We start from the raw sequence: 16,164 nt of genomic DNA on the forward strand, positions 1-16,164 counted from the left end.
TATAGTAACTGCTATTCGCTGGCATCGGACTATTTTTCTAACTTAGCAAACACTTTTTCAAATCCATCTAACAGTAGAGGAATGTGCTCCTCCCCAAAGATCAGCATCGGCCGTAGCCGAATAGTGGACACACCGCAGCTTCCAACGTTGATTCCGGCATTGCGCATCTCTTTGAGCAAGGAGCTGGCGTCCGGAGTGTCAAAGGCAATGTACGTGCCCCTGCCTTTGCCTCGGAGATTCAAGATGAGCTGGGGAAATTTGGTCGACAAAGCAGCGAGCCTCTCGTAGAGGATATCGCCGATACGCGCCTAGCATAAAGCATCATATTAGACATAGGACCGCAGTTACATCAACATGAGGTAGCTTACAGTGTGTTCGACCAGATTCTTAGAGAGGATCTCATCAATAACAGCATTGGATATGATGACACGCGCGGCGTCGCCCATCCACCTAATCTTGTTAGCACCACTGGTGAACTTAACTAGAGAAGAGAGGGGTTTGATGCATAGACTCACGTGTTAAACTGCCGATACGCCTTATCCGGCCGCAGCATCGCATCACTAAAAAAGTATCCAGCCGTCTGCGCCTTCTTCGAGAAGGTCACGATATCCGGTGCAGCAGGAAGCTCCCAATGCTCATGGCCCCAAAACCTGCCTGTGGCACCAAAACCTGTCTGCACTTCATCGACAATTAAGTAGATCCCATGCTTTTTAGTGAGCGCCTGCAGTCCCTGAAAGAAACCCGGTGATGCATGGTTATCCCCACCCTCACTCTGGATCGGCTCGACAATTACTCCGGCGACGGGGCAGTACCAGGAGGCCAGAATGTGCTCGACCTCTTGCAGACAGCGCCGTTCCTCGGCGCGATTATCGTCCTCATGCTCTTCAAGAGGGTATTTGAGGCGAGGGAATGTAGCCTGCGGCCACTTGAACGACGGGATATCCATCTTATGGACGGGCTTGGAGCGGGTGGCCGAGAGGCTGCCAAGGCCGCGGCCGTGGAAGGAGTCCTTAAAGCTAAGGATGGCAAGGTCTGGGGACCCGGGTGCTTGGTTCTTCATTGCGCTTTCCAGCTCACGTGTGGACCAGTGTTGGTTGTCCGGGCCGCGCTGTTTGCGTTGGTAGGCCATGAAAGCTGCCTTAAAGGCGAGCTCGTTGGCCTCCGAGCCGGACTGTGCGGTGAACACCTGAGTGCAACCGCGGGGTGCGACGCGCATGAGACCCTCGCGGAGGAGCTTCAGCCAGTGCTGTGAGGGGAAGTTGCCGATTGCTGGGCGGTTGACTAGAGCGGAGATCATCTCGCGGGACTGGGCTGCCTGGATTAAGGCTGGGTTGTTATAGCCCACGGGAATCGAGGCGATCTGCGCATACACGTCCAGAAAACAGTTGCCGTCGACGTCTGATAGGCTAAATGAAGCATCAGTTGGTATCCTACGTGATGTGTGGAGGGATGGGCTGACTAGTTTCCATAACTCTTTTCATAGTCGACGACGATCTGCGTTGTCCGGGCGTCAAAGATGACATCCAGCTCCCGCTTAGTGGCATTGGTCGATGGGCCCGGAACGGCAGTCAATGTTGAAGGGGCAGGAGGCTCGGAGAGTGCAAAGGTCATTTTTCTTTTCTGGAAAAAACAAGTCATTAACCAGTCAGTTGGTGACGTTGTTCGTTAGAAGGGAGTCGGTCGAGGACGGCAGTGCCTCCTGGGTTATAAAGGAACAAAAACAGATATTCCGAGCATTAATCTCATCGGCCCGAGTAGAAGCAACAGTTTCCGGATTTATCGAAAGGTCTCGTCACATACACCACAATAACAATGATTCAACCGGTCAGATTCGGACTCAACTCGGGTAAATGTTCCCGGGCTGTCGAACACTGCATATAAACGGACCATGGCCATCGAGAACACAACCGAGTGTAGTATCATCACAATCACTGTCATTCATTCAATCAACCATTGAGAGACACAGTACAAGATGTCTAATCTCCTTGACTACCGCCTCCTCTCCTTCGACGTCTACGGAACGTTAATCGACTGGGAATCCGGCGTCTGGAACGCCTTCCAGCCCGCACTTGCGAAGAATGGCAATCCCCCAATCACCAAAGACCAATATCTGCATGTCTACCACGAACTCGAGAAACAACAGCAATCTCAGACACCAGACATGCCCTATTCCCGCCTCCTCACCACAATTCACCCCCTCCTAACCGAACGCCTCGGCCTCAACTCACCAACCTCGGAAGAAAGCCACATCTTCGGCGAGTCAGTCGGCCATTGGCCAGCGTTCCCGGATACTGTGGAGGCACTCAAGCGCCTGAGCAAGCACTACAAGCTTGTCGTGCTCTCGAACGTCGACCGGGAGTCATTTGCCAAAACCAACGCGGGCAGTTTGCAGGGTTTCCCGTTTGATCTAGTGATTACAGCGCAGGACGTAGGCTCGTATAAGCCCAACCTGGAGAATTTCAGGTATATGTTAAGGTCCGTTAAAGAAGCTTTCGGCGTGGAGCCGGAGCAAGTGCTACAGACGGCACAAAGCCAGTTTCACGATCATCATCCGGCTAAGAGGATGGGGCTGAAGTCGGTTTGGATTGAGAGGCCGGGGGCTACGATGGGCAATTTGAGTGAGGCTGTCTACGACTGGAGGTTCAGCACTTTGGGTGATATGGCAGATGCAGTCGAGAAGCAGTAGCTATTATGCTGTTTATCGTTATATCAGTTCAATGTTATCCTCATGATTTGCTTGTTTATCGCCCTGATAAGGCCCGGGTACATGTACCCGAACACTTGTGTGAAGAAAATTTGATGAACTCCAGAAATAATGATTGCCTGGTGATAACGAGAGTATAGACGCAGGCTATAAAAAGGCATGAACTACCTTGTTGAGAATTCAATTCGAGTCGGGAAGTGGTCTATATACCAGAAGTCATGTCCAACCCATTACCGCGACGACTCTCTCTGCGATTTGCGGATGTACGTTTTACCCCCATCACATTTCTCCATCACGCTTGACAATTTCAAAATTTCGACATACTCCAACGATATGAATATAAGACTAATTGTGCACAGGTGGCAGTTACCTACACAGCTGACCAGTTCCACGGCATCTACCGCGGCAAAAAATACCACGAGTGCGACTTTACGGAAGTCATCCGAAGAGCCCAAGAATATGGCTGTAAGAAGATGATGCTGACGACCATGTCGCTACCCGGCGCACATACCAATCTACAACTCGCAAGACAGTACCCCGACATATGCACCTTAACTCTAGGTGTGCACCCCTACCACGCAAATGAGATCTACACTCAAGACGCGGGAAAGTCGTATCTCAGCGACCTGAAAAGGCTTGGAGAGCAACTGCTAGCCGAAATACCTTCCCCACTTGTGGCATTCGGCGAGATTGGATTGGACTATGAGTATCTCGACCGCGCCGATAAGGAAACGCAGCAGCGGGCATTCCGCGATCAACTCAACTTAGCCGTTGAGATGCAGCTGCCTCTATTTCTGCACATGCGTGAATCCTGCGCCGATTTCGTCAGTATCCTTTCGCCGTATCTGCCTCGCTTACCCCGGGGCGGGCTTGTACATTCCTTTTCCGGATCTAAAGCGGAGATGGAGCAGCTTGTCAAGCTTGGAATGGAGATTAGCGTGAGTGGAATCAGTTTCCGAACGGAAAAGCAGCTGGACATGGTGCGTCATATACCACTGGACAAGCTGCAGTTGGAAACAGATGCACCCTGGTGCGAGGTGTTGGCCAATGATGAGAAGATTGCGGCGTACCTGGAAACAGCACGACCGCTGCCTCCGTCCCGGAAACCCCAGAAGTTCCTTGCTGGGCGGATGGTCAAGTCGCGTAATGAGCCGTGTACCATTGAACGGGTTGCGATGGTTGTAGCTGGTTTAAAGGGAGTCCCAGTGGAGACTGTAGCGGAAGCAGCGTGGAACAACAGCGTACGGATGTTTGGTTTGAGAGCTCAAGAATTAGTATCTTAGAAAATTCTCAGTCAATATCAAATAGAGCTCTACCATTGCGCTGGTCATTGTTTGCCATCATTCTGACTGTGTATGTTCCGGGATCAATACTTCGGTGAGGTGACCGGGAGCATTCACCCGAGATTTGGCTCGATCCGAGTAGAGAAGCCGAACTGGAGTATGTAACATCCTCTCCCGGGAGTCATATATAGAAAATCATGGCTCCCTTGCCGTATATCCGAATTGCGCTATAATACTGATGCCCCGATTCCCAAAGCTCTGCCCGAAGGTTCCCCATACCAAACATCTCGTTATGGATCCCATGGTTCTCAAAGTGAGTCCGATACAGAACGCACGGTGACAACGGCTAATTGGCTTCTAGCTGAGAGATAAGTCCCTCTTCATTGGCAAATGCTACGTCAACGGACAGTGGGTTACTGCCCAATCCCGAAAGACCTTCAAGGTCTTTGGTAGGATGTCCCAACTGCCTCTCTGAGCCTTGACCCCCCTGACAGTGTATATGAAAGACCCCGCTACGAATGAACTTGTCGGAACCTGCCCCGACAGCGATACTGCGGATGCCCACCGAGCAATCAACGCGGCCTCGGAAGCATTGTGCTCATTCCGCCAAACACCTGTCCGCGACCGTTCTCGCATGCTACGCCGATGGTACGACCTCATCATGCAGAATCAGGACGACTTGGCGAAACTGATTACATGGGAGAACGGCAAGCCACTAGTGGAGGCCAAAAGCGAAGTCGCCTATGCAGCTGCATTTGTCGAGTGGTTCAGCGAAGAATGTCCTCGCTTGTACGGGGATAGTATTCCCGTATCAGTGCCGGGAACCTTCGTGGTCACCATTCGAGAACCCGTCGGCGTATGTGGGCTCATCACACCTTGGAACTTTCCTGCAGCTATGATCACCCGCAAGATAGCACCCGCCCTAGCAGCTGGATGCACCGTGGTGGCTAAAAGTCCCGGAGAGACACCATTCACAGCGAATGCGCTGGCGGAACTAGCGCACCGCGCGGGTGTACCCCCAGGAGTCGTAAATATCCTGACGAGCTTAGATAATACTGTTGAGGTGGGCAGGGTGCTCTCCACCCATCCAAGCATCAAGAAAGTTTCCTTTACGGGGTCCACACGGGTGGGTAAGCTGTTGATGAACCAGGCGGCGTCAACCGTGAAACGAGTGTCCTGGGAACTCGGAGGAAATGCTCCTTTCATCGTGTTTGACGATGTTGGGTCTCTCGATGATGCGGTGGATGGGCTGATTGCTTCCAAATTCCGAGGCTCTGGACAGACCTGTGTGTGCGCCAACCGCATCTACGTCCATCGATCTTGCTACGATGACTTCGCGGCGAAGCTCGTGGCCAAGGTCAGGCAGTTCCAGGTTGGACCGGGCTTCATGCCAGGCGTCACGCACGGTCCACTCATTCACGCCGCCGCCGCGGACAAAGTTATGGAGCATATTGAAGATGCAAAGGCAAAAGGAGCCCGAGTGCTACTTGGCGGAGAACGCATGGAGCATCTGGGTACAAACTACGTCCAGCCCACGGTGCTGGCGGACATGACGCACGATATGCGACTGGCCTCCGAAGAAACATTTGGCCCAGTCGCTGCTCTCTTCCCGTTTAACTCTGAGGACGAGGTCATTGGGCTGGCTAACAACTGTGAGGTGGGTCTTGCTGCATATTTGTATAGCAGAAGCGCGGCACGGATGCTTCGAGTTGCGAAAGCGCTTGAAGTTGGCATGGTGGGCGCCAATACTGGCATCATCAGTAACGTTGCATCTCCGTAAGCTTCCCTGTTCCTGTAGCCTAGTGAATCAGCAGCTGACCGCCACCCGCAGGTTCGGTGGTGTTAAGGAAAGCGGATTTGGAAGAGAAGGGAGCAAGTACGGGATTGACGAGTTTACGCACGTCAAGACAATTACGATCGGGGGTCTATAGACCAGGTCAGAGAGATATCCATTACAAAGAGGGGCCACAAGAAGGCAAATTTTATGCATTAATATCGATCAAGTGTTCCAGTAATCTCTCTAGAATGACTCGTATCAAAGATCAATGGCAGACCGACTAATTTGTATGGATACTTGGGCAAACCGTGCGAAGATATATTTTGGTTTTTCGCAAAGGGCTCCCTCACCGCACGGTGGATCATTCTATCCCTGTCCACGTGTAGCGTCCATAGCAGGAATACGGCCACGAGCTGTTTGCCTCTGAGTTAACTTCTTTATCACGAATAATGATTCATTGAACGACCCATTTACATTCCAATTCCGCGGAGAGTCAGAAGTAGTATAGATGACCATACGAGGCATGCATTGATAGAAGATAAGTCGTGGGCCGTGAACAGATTTGTCTTCATGGAAGCAGATCAATAGGCCAGTGTTCTTGGTTTGGAAACTTCATGCATTGCCAGCCTCCCAGGCTGGAGCACTTGTGTCTTCAGAAAACGGCGGTAGTTGGAGATTGTCCAGCCACAGCATGCTTGGTGAGTTTAGGCTGAACTGCAATTCGGCATCATGAAGGGTCGCAAAAGATCCAAGTTCTTGTGGGAAAGACGCGAAGAATCCATCGAACGAACCGGCAGTTATTTGAGGGTCATCAAGTTGACTCTCTGGCATGACACTCAAAGACGAAGGCTCGTTCTGCCACAGTCTAGCCCAACGCTGGAACTGACTATAGGCGGAATCGACTTGGCTGGTGGCTGTATCCTCACTTCGGCTACGATGATCCAGACGCCGCGCCGCCTGCTCCAGGGCCTCAATGACCGCTACCTCTGAGCGAGCCGATTCTAGACCAACGCACATTTGACGGATCAAAGCCATTCCTTGCAAAAGGGAATCACGTAGGTAGTCCGGTCGCGCATTCAAGCTTTGAGCAATGATCGCCAGGAGCGCAGCACGACAGGAACTGAATTCCGTGTATGAAATGCGGGCTAACCCGACCGTGTCCTGCAGCAATTGGCAGAGCTCGATGATTCTGATAGCAGCATGTACACCATCAGAGGACAAAGTCGCGGTGATGTCTGGACCTGGGTCGCGTTGGGGATCAACTTCTCCTGCACTTGACGAGTCTTTTGGTTGAATCAGGATGAACGGGCGGCCCATGTACAGCCTGAGCATAGCATAATTTAATTCCATGTGGATATTGCAGCGGAAAAGGGGGCCCGAAGGATCGAGGTCCCGACAATGCACCTTCTCGGGGAGAGAGTCCCACCATCTTATGATTTCATTGTGAATGTAAAACAGTTGTTCTAAAAAGGGCTGGTGCAAGCCTCGTGGAAGGCGCCGTAGCCGGCCTCTATACTCACTGTTAAAAGCGTGCGGAAATTCAACTAGTGTCAGCTGAATTACTCACATGATATGTGCGACCTTTCCAAGCTGTTCGGTCAAGTGAATAGTAGCATTGACATTAGGGAGGTTGGTCGCACGATTAGGTGGTCTCAGTTCAGGCAAGTCTTTGGGCAGCTCAGCGTCTGTCTCAGCAGCGGACACAGAGAAGGGACGCCCGTGAAGTATACTAATCCTCCTGTGTATGACACGTTAGAAAGCTACACATGCTTTAGTCGTGAATCGATTAGGCTTTTTCATACTTCTCCAATGAATACGCTGACCACCAAAGACGGTTCCGAACTTCGATTGTCCGTGCATCCAAGCCATCACCCGCGAACCGACGATGCATCCCATTTTGGATGGCCATGTTGATAGCCAGCCCATAATAAGTGTAAGCAAGACCGGAAGTATCAATGGGGAGTGTGTAGACACCGAGCAGCAGAAATGCTTGAACTGTCTCGATTGAAGCAATAGTAATTAAATCGGGAATCAAGCGACATGAATGCCGATAGAGAGCCAACCCAATGTTATCGTCAAGCAGACTATTTTCGCCGGGCGGGTCGCGCAAGGCCTGTGAACGGTCGCCGTTCATGTAAGCGAACTGCGTTCCAATTGCAAATGTCATTAGAATTGTACATATCCAGCCGGCGTCATTGATGTCCAACGGACGTTCAATGGTGTAATAGTAGTCTAATTTCTGCCGGAACACTATCTCGTCGAAATAAAAGTAATTCGTCTGTGCGTACTCTAGAAAATTGTTCGTCAGGAACTCGGCAATATGTCGTGGGGGAAAGTACGTTGTGGACGACTTGACGAGCGAACTGGTGGACTGGAGTTTGGTTGCACGAAATGAGTCATTGGCTATCGCAACGTCGCCTGCCTGATAATCATGTCAGCACGGCACTGTAACTGCTGTACTATATATGGAGGAATAAATACCGCATTGTCATCGGGGTCATTCCCAAGGCTCTGCAGTCGGCGGCGAATCATGCGCGAGTAATTCCAGTGAGAGAACTCTCCAGAGTAGTCTATGTAACGGCATTAGTAGGCAGAGTACGGGCACGAACAGCCTGGTTCCAGTGCAGAATTTGTTCGACATACGCATTGTACTAGTGGAAAGCGGATGAATGGAATAGCTGTCCATTACGGCGCCGTCTTCGTAGTCTTCCTGGTTTGGGCCTGATATGGATGCATTGCGAGATTCTGAGCGATTCCCCTCCAGCATATCCGCAACAACTCGCAGATTTGACGCCTCCAACGATATGTCACCCAAAAAATGCTGTACAATCCGCTCCAGGTGTCGTTGCTTGTCCGACGCCGGCAGTGGGGAATGACTGACAGGATACCTTATCAATTGAGCGCCCGAGATTTCGTTGCAGTGAAACACAGGCCAACTTCATACCTCGAAACGTTCGATTGGACTACCCGCTCTGAGCGCTTATCAACTTGGCTGTATTGACATGTCCGCTTATATCGCTGGCATCGCACACAAGGTAAACCGCCATGGCCTGGTGTCGTCGGTTAGCGGATTCGAGGCAATATGTTGAAGCCCTCAGTACATTTCTCCTTGTGGTATCTGCACGAATCGCATCTAGAAAAAAGGATTTCCAATTAGCGTATTCTTCCAATTGAGAGCGAATGATGGGAATAAATTGATGGGATAACTTACGCTTGCGCAACCCTCTTCCGCAAGGCCTCCGGGACCCTGGGACGCTTTTGACGACCACGGGGTCTGGTACTCTCAGGTTGCGACATGATCTAACGGAAGAAGCATATTTGTCCTGGGCTATGCAGAAAAACAGACGCATGATCTTGAAACAGAGCACGCCGCCGCCGTGGCTCGTGGAAGGGATCAGTTGAAACTCCAGTGAAATACAGAGACTCGGAAGGGACTGAAGTCATCGAAAATTGTGCCGTGTTGGGGGAGGGGGAGGGGGAGGCACGTGCCGAGCCATTGGGTCATACAGAGGTAAACCCCACTCTCACGATAAATATCTCGCTGAGAAGACGGGAGACAATCAACTCTGTCAATTTTGATATTTTCGCCGAAAAGCGTCAATTCTATTCTTCTGGTCAATGTCGTCGGTGGGGAACTCTCGTTCCCAATAATCAGGGTATGAAGTATTTAGAGTCGCTTGATGCAGACAACTCCCCTTTAGGAGATGCCTACTCTTCCCCGGCCGGAACAAGCTATTCTGTCATCACATATCACCTATATACAGCGGGAGTCAGTCGTCACATTCTAAGTATTCGCTTGACCTATATTCTACGACATCCTTCAAGGTCGGTCCCAGCGAAGTCCTCCTCAATGCACAGATACAAGCGCCTCTCAAGACATGTACACACAATCTTGCCCTGGCTCGCCAAAACGACCACCAGATGACCACACATATGCAGCAAGCGTATGTCTTGGCTTCCTCCGGACGAGAAAATTATCATTTCCAGAGAGAATGTGTGTGCTGACTGCGAAATGTTCTGAACGACTTGACCTGGAATCATGAATCAAGGGAACATTAATCTGAACGTTGTAGCAATTTGCCTCAGGTAGCACGGACGCAGTTAGAGGATACCATAATCGCGCTGGAAAGCGGTCAAGGCCATGGTTAACGCTTTTGATGCGCCAGTGTATGTTGTATTTGACTTCCACTCATCTCCCAGCTCTCGATGCAGCCATGACAACCCTTCAACCCCTTCCGCCCCCTCATTATCACCCGTAAATTCATCGACCGGCTGCCCAATCAGCTACGCATATGCATGTAAGGAAGAGATCATCTGTCCGTTGATACAACCTTCTCCAGTTTCCCGAGGATAGTCGTGGACCCTCAACCGTCCGCGCCCCGCTCATCGGCTTAAACCGTCAGATCATCCCAGTATTCTTTACCACTTCTTCCACAAAAGTCCCTGAAACGCTGTTGTTTTAGGATTAAGCAAACTTCGTGAAGACCTAAGGATGATATTTTACGTGAAGATAGTAGCTAACGAACGGATTAGAACCAGAGTGGAGGTAAACCGCCGAGTGAAGAGAAAAACTTCCCGACCCTGAGGATAGAGTCAACGACGTCGCATGTCAAGGTTGTAGAGTGCTTTTCCCTCAGGCAGCTCCACTACGCGCGCGTTAATCATGATGGACTAGTCTGGTTCATTCTTTGACAGATCGGCAGTACTGCAAAGGAGAGCCCACTTCTAACCAATTGCAATTAAACAACTATCATCGACCACTCTGGTACGTTAACTGGCCGTGGCGGGAAGCTCACAGTGGCCGTTGGCGAGATATCTCCTCGCAGATGGCATCGACTATGACCCTCGTAGTAGCCGAACCTCCCAGATCCGCAGTCACAACCCCCGCCTCACAAACAGACTTGACACAATCCATGAGTCGATCGGCCTCTGCTCCTTGGCCCAACCAGGTCAACATCTCCGCTGCAGACCAGATCGCGCCAATGGGGTTCGCAATCCCCATGCCAGTGATATCAAACGCGCTCCCATGGACTGGCTCAAACATGGATGGGTTCTCCCGCGTCGGGTCGAGGTTACTCGAGGCTGCAATGCCAATAGAACCCGCCAGGGCCGCGGCCAGATCAGACAGAATATCCATGTGCAGATTTGTCCCCACAATGGTGTCTAGCGTCTCTGGTTTATTCACCATCCGAACAGTCATTGCGTCTACCAGTGCCTTATCCCAGGCCACATCGGGGAAATCGCGGGCAACTCCTGCGGCAACTTCATCCCAGAGCACCAGCCCGTGCCGAAGGGAATTGCTTTTGCTCACGACGGTTAAATGTTTTCTTGGCCGCGAGCGCGCTGTCTCAAAAGCAAACCTGAGGATTCGCTCCACGCCTGTCCGTGTGAAGATCGCTACTTCAGTCGCAGTCTCCCAGGGCTGACCGATGTGCGAGCGTCCGCCGTGTCCGGAGTATTCACCTTCAGAGTTCTCGCGGATGAGCACCCAGTCAATTTGGGGCGGTCCTGCGAGGGGGCTCTTGGTCCCTGGAAAGGATTTCACAGGGCGTACGTTGGCGAAGAGCTGGAGTGGACTGCGGATGGCGAGGAGGAGACCCCAGAGGGAGATATGATCGGGGACGTCTTCATCAATCAGCCAGTAAAGTCAGAAGAAGTGGACAGGAAGTTTAGGTAGAGTCCTGACCCACCTGGTGCGCCGACGGAACCAAACAGACATGCATCGAACTGTCGATAGACTTCCAAGTAGTTTTCAGGAACATAGGAGCCCGTCTTTTTCCAGTGGTCGGTACCCCACGGAAGATGCGTGAATTCGATTTCAAAAGTGCGCAATACGGCGGCCAGCTTCGTGACCACCTCGATGGCGGCTCCCACGACTTCGGGACCGATACCGTCTCCTGGGATAGAGGCAATGCGATATGAGGGAACAGACATGATTTGAATGGCTGTAATGAGCGTGAGACAGCTGTGATGAGAATGAAAGCCTATTAAAGTACCTCTTGGTACCTCATCAGGGTTCACCGGCCCGGAACTCAGTGTACATCGGGCCGAGGACTCTTTCCATTGGACCTCGATGCATTTCCAATCCAAAAAAAGAGACTTATCCTATCAAATGTTCTTAGTATCTATTTCAAGGATATGCTTGAACAAGCATGAGACATTCTTGTTATCTTAATCAATTGTGAAGCCAACGGCTCCATTATCCACGAGGAAGAGCACTTACTGATTAGATGAGTGAGTCCCTTAGAATTTTACTGGTGTATACTAAATGTTCTAGCTACGCTCTTCGGTTTCCTTTCGTGTCCTCCACTGAACAGCCGAGCAGAGTTCATACAACACCGATAGAATAGGTGCGGGAATGCCTCGCCTCTGTCCCTCGCGAATCACCTCACCTATCAGATTCTCGTGTTCGACCAGATTGCCCTGCAACTGTTAGTTCCCAGTATTCACGTGAAACTTTTCGCACAACACATACCTTTTGCATGTCCTTCTGCATACTAGGACATATCTTATTTTCGACCGGATACATGCGGACCGCTGTCTCGATGACATCCTTGGGCAAATCAACTCCGACTGCTCGGGCTATTTTGACTACCTCCTGCATAGCGGGAACAACCAAGTGATCCAGAGCACCACCACATATTTGTAAATCGCCAGTATTTACCCTAGTAAGAGCGCATATAGGGTTCAAAGTTGCATTGTAGACCAGCTTCCTCCAACGCTTTTGCTCCCAGTCTGGCTCATAGCGGATAGTGGTCCTGCGTCCTGCACCGTAGATACTTAGAAATTCCTCTGTAGCTTTTTGTTGAATGTCCTCGCTGACCTGGTTTTTGCGAAAGGCACTGATACATAAATGATCATTTCCTTTCTGCTCGATCACTCCAGGGGCGATCTCATGAGCGTCGATTTGACTCACGCCGGAGAGAATAACATTGTGCGGGAAACGAGACAGGAATGGTTTCTCGATGTTCAGCCCATTCTGGAGGAGAACAATCACAGTGAGCCCTGGGGTCACTGCAGGCGCAATGATCTCACATACTGAGGGGCCGACGTCGGGTATGTTCTTGGTGGTGCACACAACATAGTCGAAGAACCGGCTCTCCTCACTGGGAGCAACATGGGGGACTGCATTTGAGACTGATATCGATGCTCGTTAGCCCAAAATATTCAGCTAGTGAATTGGATTGATATACTGGCAGTCGGCCGCCAACCCTGAAGATGGCCGTGTTCACAGGAGATAACTTCGAATCCGCTGGTCATAACACTTTCATAGTTGGATCGCAAGACGCAGGTGACTTCAGCCAATTCACCAATCTCCAGATTGAGCGTAGCGATGGTTCCGACTCATCCTGCCCCAATCAAAAGCACACGACGTTTTGGAGCCATAAGGTCCTGTCAGATGTTTGTTTAGATCAATTTTGATGGCGTGGTGGAAATTTCCGGAATTGTTTAAGGGTAGACCGCAATTGTGGTATACACTCGGAAAATGAGGCCTTGGGAAATTCCCGTAACTACAGGAGGTAAAGCAACGATAAATCACCCTACTTGAGATTATTGTACTTCCTTATCTAACTTCCTTCTCCTTGCTATTTCAAGCCGGATCATGTATTGTCTGACTCCACTGGAAACTGGATTTGATCAGTTCCCGGATGCCTGCACCCGAGTTCCTGGTTCGATATAGCCCAAGGCAGGATGTACCGTTCCATGATAATTTCCAATGAGAGGAACTTTTATCACTGAGCAGGGCCTGATTCCATGACGACTGGGCATGACGATCGGACACTCTTGCCACTGCTTGACTACTCTCCATGGAAAGCCTTGTACAACTCGAAATCAGACATAGCCTCTAACGACGCTCACAGGCCAAAATGGCCAGCAGTCCCGAAGTAAATATGCCACGTCAACTAAAATGCCCCTGCGTTATATTGGTGCATTCTATCTCATTATGTCCGAATACAGTCACTCTACTTGGGATTATTCTCAGTGTATGTACAGCTCATGCTTTTTTAGGACTCAGGACACATGTATCGGTTTCTTTCGGCATATAACTTACTAGCAGCTATCGCGTGTCACGTCTGTCCAGAATATGTCCCAGCTTTAGGCGCGCCGTGAGATAGTGTTGCGGTTAATCCTACTCTGATCTCGAGTCATAGCTCATATATCGAACCTACCTATCCCTCAGTCATGCAAGAAGGAAATTAGCCCTCTACTGAAAAGAAATTTTATCTGTATTGGCATCATAACATGAGACTATCAGAGAGGAAATCTCTCACTGTGTATCAACGTTTGCAGATGCAGCTTCTACACCGGACCCGGAATTCCAGTCATAACTATGGGATTGGCAGCGTGTTTCTGTATTCCCGGGCTTTAAGATATGCCATATCTTAAAGCTCGGACCGCGGTAAAGGATCGGGTGCCACCATAGAGCCAGCGTGATCTCATACTTGCTCCACGTCGAACCTACAGATCAATCCACTTGGGGCCCCGAAGTAGTAGCTACCAAGCAAACGAATCTCCGTCTGTCACGAAGCCTGTCAGCGCTCGGCGGTGTTGTCTGCTTATTACCGAATGACTTCGATGACGAGGTGTGTAAAACTTGATGCAGCAAAAATGGGTGTTATTGTCAAGGACGGCCTTCCTGGCAGTTGATCGATTACTTGCACAGCCTTCGTAGAGACGGCGATCCGTATGGCTCCCTGAAGAACGGAAGACTCGAGACAGGTATTGTGGACAGGGGAACGTCGATGAAGGGGAGCGCCTACCTGGAACAAGCAGAACAGTCGGTGGTACCGAAGTCCGAAGATGGAAGTTTTGACGGCACAGTATTTGAGGAATGGGGGAATGTGTCCCTATAGGTAGATGTCGCTGACCCTCGTTTCAAAGTTCCATCGGGCTGTGGGTCAAGGACTCACATTTGAAGGAGCTGGGCAGGTATAACAGGCTGCACTGGCACTGGTAATTAGGAATTAAAGGGTGGACAATGATCGTGTTGACAAACGATCTCGGGGTAAGCATTGCCCGATCATCTAGAATATGTACTTGGCCTTGCTGACACTTTCTACAATGGACCCATGTAGGAGCTGAACTATATCTCATGAAGATGAGACAAGGATCGCGCAACCCAAAATCCACGCTTATCAAGAATAGTAAGTAAGTCCACACGTATACTACGTAAATATTGCGCTGACCTTCGACGACCGACAGGCGATACACTGCTTTCGTGCACTGAGGTGCAAAGGGAGATGGAGCTTATTAAACAGCTTATCAAGCGCAGCTCCCAAAGTCCGCCAACTGAGGCTATCCGTCAACTTGCGAAGGCAGCTGAATCTACTATGCATAAGGTCCTTCTCCTAAACCAGGAGATAAAGGGGCTACGTGCAGCAAATGAGAAGCAGAAGCGAAAGTGCGCACCCGCTGGATCCTTTATGGCTACTGGGGTTGTTCTAACAGGCGTTGAAGGCCAGCAACTTGCCCAAGAAGCTCAGGCGACGGAACCAGGTCCTAAAAGCGTGCGCCACCACAACGTAGTAATTGCCATCAAACTAGTCATACTATGACAGACTGTCCTAGTATACCTGGGATAATTCAAATATTCAAATGACTTTTGCTTTGATTTGGTTCTATAATAGTAATATCTCATAGTTTTCAGCCGCGGCCAACATCATATTCAGGGGGCTCGCTCGGTTGCAAAGGGCAACAGCTGCATATGCTCTTTGCTCTTTTGAACGACTTTATGCAAAAGGATTAGCTGACCAATAGCCCGCTTGACCACTTTCCCGACGTTAAAGGGACTCAAGAGGATGGGGCCTTGGTCGACAGGATATACACCATGAGGAAGAACATCAAGTACCACATGACAGCACGAACCACACATCATGGATATACAGATGCCCAGGTTGGTTCCAAGAGAAGCTCCGATGCCACAAGTTCCGCTGCGGCCATCCATAATATCCCGATTCTATCGACGCACAAGTGCAGCCTTTCCCACAGTGACAACCGGATAGATGAACTTCGAGGAGCCGAACAGTTCAGCGACGCTCTCCTCCACTGTTCAGGGTGCAGTGATTGTCAAAAAAAGGTCATACCAAAATTTGGTCTTTGCAGCCGTCGCTGTACGCTGTTCTAGCCGGCTGAGATAGAGAGATGCATGATTGATGATTTTCCCAGGTACGTCTACCCGGTGCCTCAATCTTTTCTGTTACCCAAAACCTTCATTTTTGCTGCTTAGTCATTTTTATATTTGCCCCCTTTGTAAGAACGCATAATTCGAAGAACTCAAGTTAACCAAGTCACCGATATGACAGTACGGGTTAATTTGTTCAGTGTTCAGGTTCGTGAGTCCCTGTATATCTGGATTGCAGGTTTACAATTTTGCGGATTGGGCTGCAGGTCAAAGCAGA

The 16,164-nt window shown here is 50.3% G+C and overlaps 7 protein-coding genes across 7 annotated transcripts, besides 1 other annotated feature; 3 read left to right on the forward strand and 4 right to left on the reverse strand.

Annotated features, from left to right (window-relative positions):
• Positions 1 to 29: 29 nt before the first annotated feature.
• NFIA_004590 (4-aminobutyrate aminotransferase) lies at positions 30 to 1,611 on the reverse strand (the record flags this gene model as incomplete). Its single annotated transcript, XM_001258997.1, has 4 exons — positions 30 to 308; positions 369 to 450; positions 516 to 1,406; positions 1,460 to 1,611. The coding sequence occupies 4 exons, from the start codon at positions 1,609 to 1,611 to the stop codon at positions 30 to 32; spliced, it is 1,404 nt and encodes a 467-aa protein (XP_001258998.1).
• A 361-nt stretch (positions 1,612 to 1,972) lies between these two features.
• On the forward strand, positions 1,973 to 2,686 carry NFIA_004600 (uncharacterized protein; the record flags this gene model as incomplete). The annotated part of the gene is made up of 1 exon (XM_001258998.1): positions 1,973 to 2,686. One exon carries the CDS (start codon positions 1,973 to 1,975, stop codon positions 2,684 to 2,686), a length of 714 nt encoding a protein of 237 aa, XP_001258999.1.
• A 236-nt stretch (positions 2,687 to 2,922) lies between these two features.
• Positions 2,923 to 3,987, forward strand: NFIA_004610 (TatD family hydrolase; the record flags this gene model as incomplete). The annotated part of the gene is made up of 2 exons (XM_001258999.1): positions 2,923 to 2,967; positions 3,064 to 3,987. 2 exons carry the CDS (start codon positions 2,923 to 2,925, stop codon positions 3,985 to 3,987), a joined length of 969 nt encoding a protein of 322 aa, XP_001259000.1.
• A 292-nt stretch (positions 3,988 to 4,279) lies between these two features.
• Positions 4,280 to 5,918, forward strand: NFIA_004620 (NAD-dependent succinate-semialdehyde dehydrogenase; the record flags this gene model as incomplete). Its single annotated transcript, XM_001259000.1, has 4 exons — positions 4,280 to 4,300; positions 4,349 to 4,436; positions 4,494 to 5,763; positions 5,819 to 5,918. The coding sequence occupies 4 exons, from the start codon at positions 4,280 to 4,282 to the stop codon at positions 5,916 to 5,918; spliced, it is 1,479 nt and encodes a 492-aa protein (XP_001259001.1).
• Positions 5,919 to 6,376: 458 nt separating this feature from the next.
• NFIA_004630 (putative transcription factor) lies at positions 6,377 to 9,061 on the reverse strand (the record flags this gene model as incomplete). The annotated part of the gene is made up of 8 exons (XM_001259001.1): positions 6,377 to 7,274; positions 7,332 to 7,493; positions 7,567 to 8,186; positions 8,246 to 8,334; positions 8,408 to 8,652; positions 8,709 to 8,814; positions 8,866 to 8,897; positions 8,976 to 9,061. The coding sequence occupies 8 exons, from the start codon at positions 9,059 to 9,061 to the stop codon at positions 6,377 to 6,379; spliced, it is 2,238 nt and encodes a 745-aa protein (XP_001259002.1).
• Positions 9,062 to 9,226: 165 nt separating this feature from the next.
• Positions 9,227 to 9,246: a microsatellite.
• Positions 9,247 to 10,556: 1,310 nt separating this feature from the next.
• On the reverse strand, positions 10,557 to 11,698 carry NFIA_004640 (isocitrate/isopropylmalate dehydrogenase family protein; the record flags this gene model as incomplete). Its single annotated transcript, XM_001259002.1, has 2 exons — positions 10,557 to 11,389; positions 11,455 to 11,698. 2 exons carry the CDS (start codon positions 11,696 to 11,698, stop codon positions 10,557 to 10,559), a joined length of 1,077 nt encoding a protein of 358 aa, XP_001259003.1.
• A 339-nt stretch (positions 11,699 to 12,037) lies between these two features.
• Positions 12,038 to 13,024, reverse strand: NFIA_004650 (ketopantoate reductase family protein; the record flags this gene model as incomplete). Its single annotated transcript, XM_001259003.1, has 3 exons — positions 12,038 to 12,187; positions 12,240 to 12,901; positions 12,958 to 13,024. The coding sequence occupies 3 exons, from the start codon at positions 13,022 to 13,024 to the stop codon at positions 12,038 to 12,040; spliced, it is 879 nt and encodes a 292-aa protein (XP_001259004.1).
• Between the last annotated feature and the right edge of the window lie 3,140 nt (positions 13,025 to 16,164).

The sequence above is a fragment of the Aspergillus fischeri genome, genomic scaffold (assembly GCF_000149645.3).
Source record: "Aspergillus fischeri NRRL 181 1099437636265 genomic scaffold, whole genome shotgun sequence".
In the NCBI taxonomy this organism is placed as follows: domain Eukaryota; kingdom Fungi; phylum Ascomycota; class Eurotiomycetes; order Eurotiales; family Aspergillaceae; genus Aspergillus; species Aspergillus fischeri.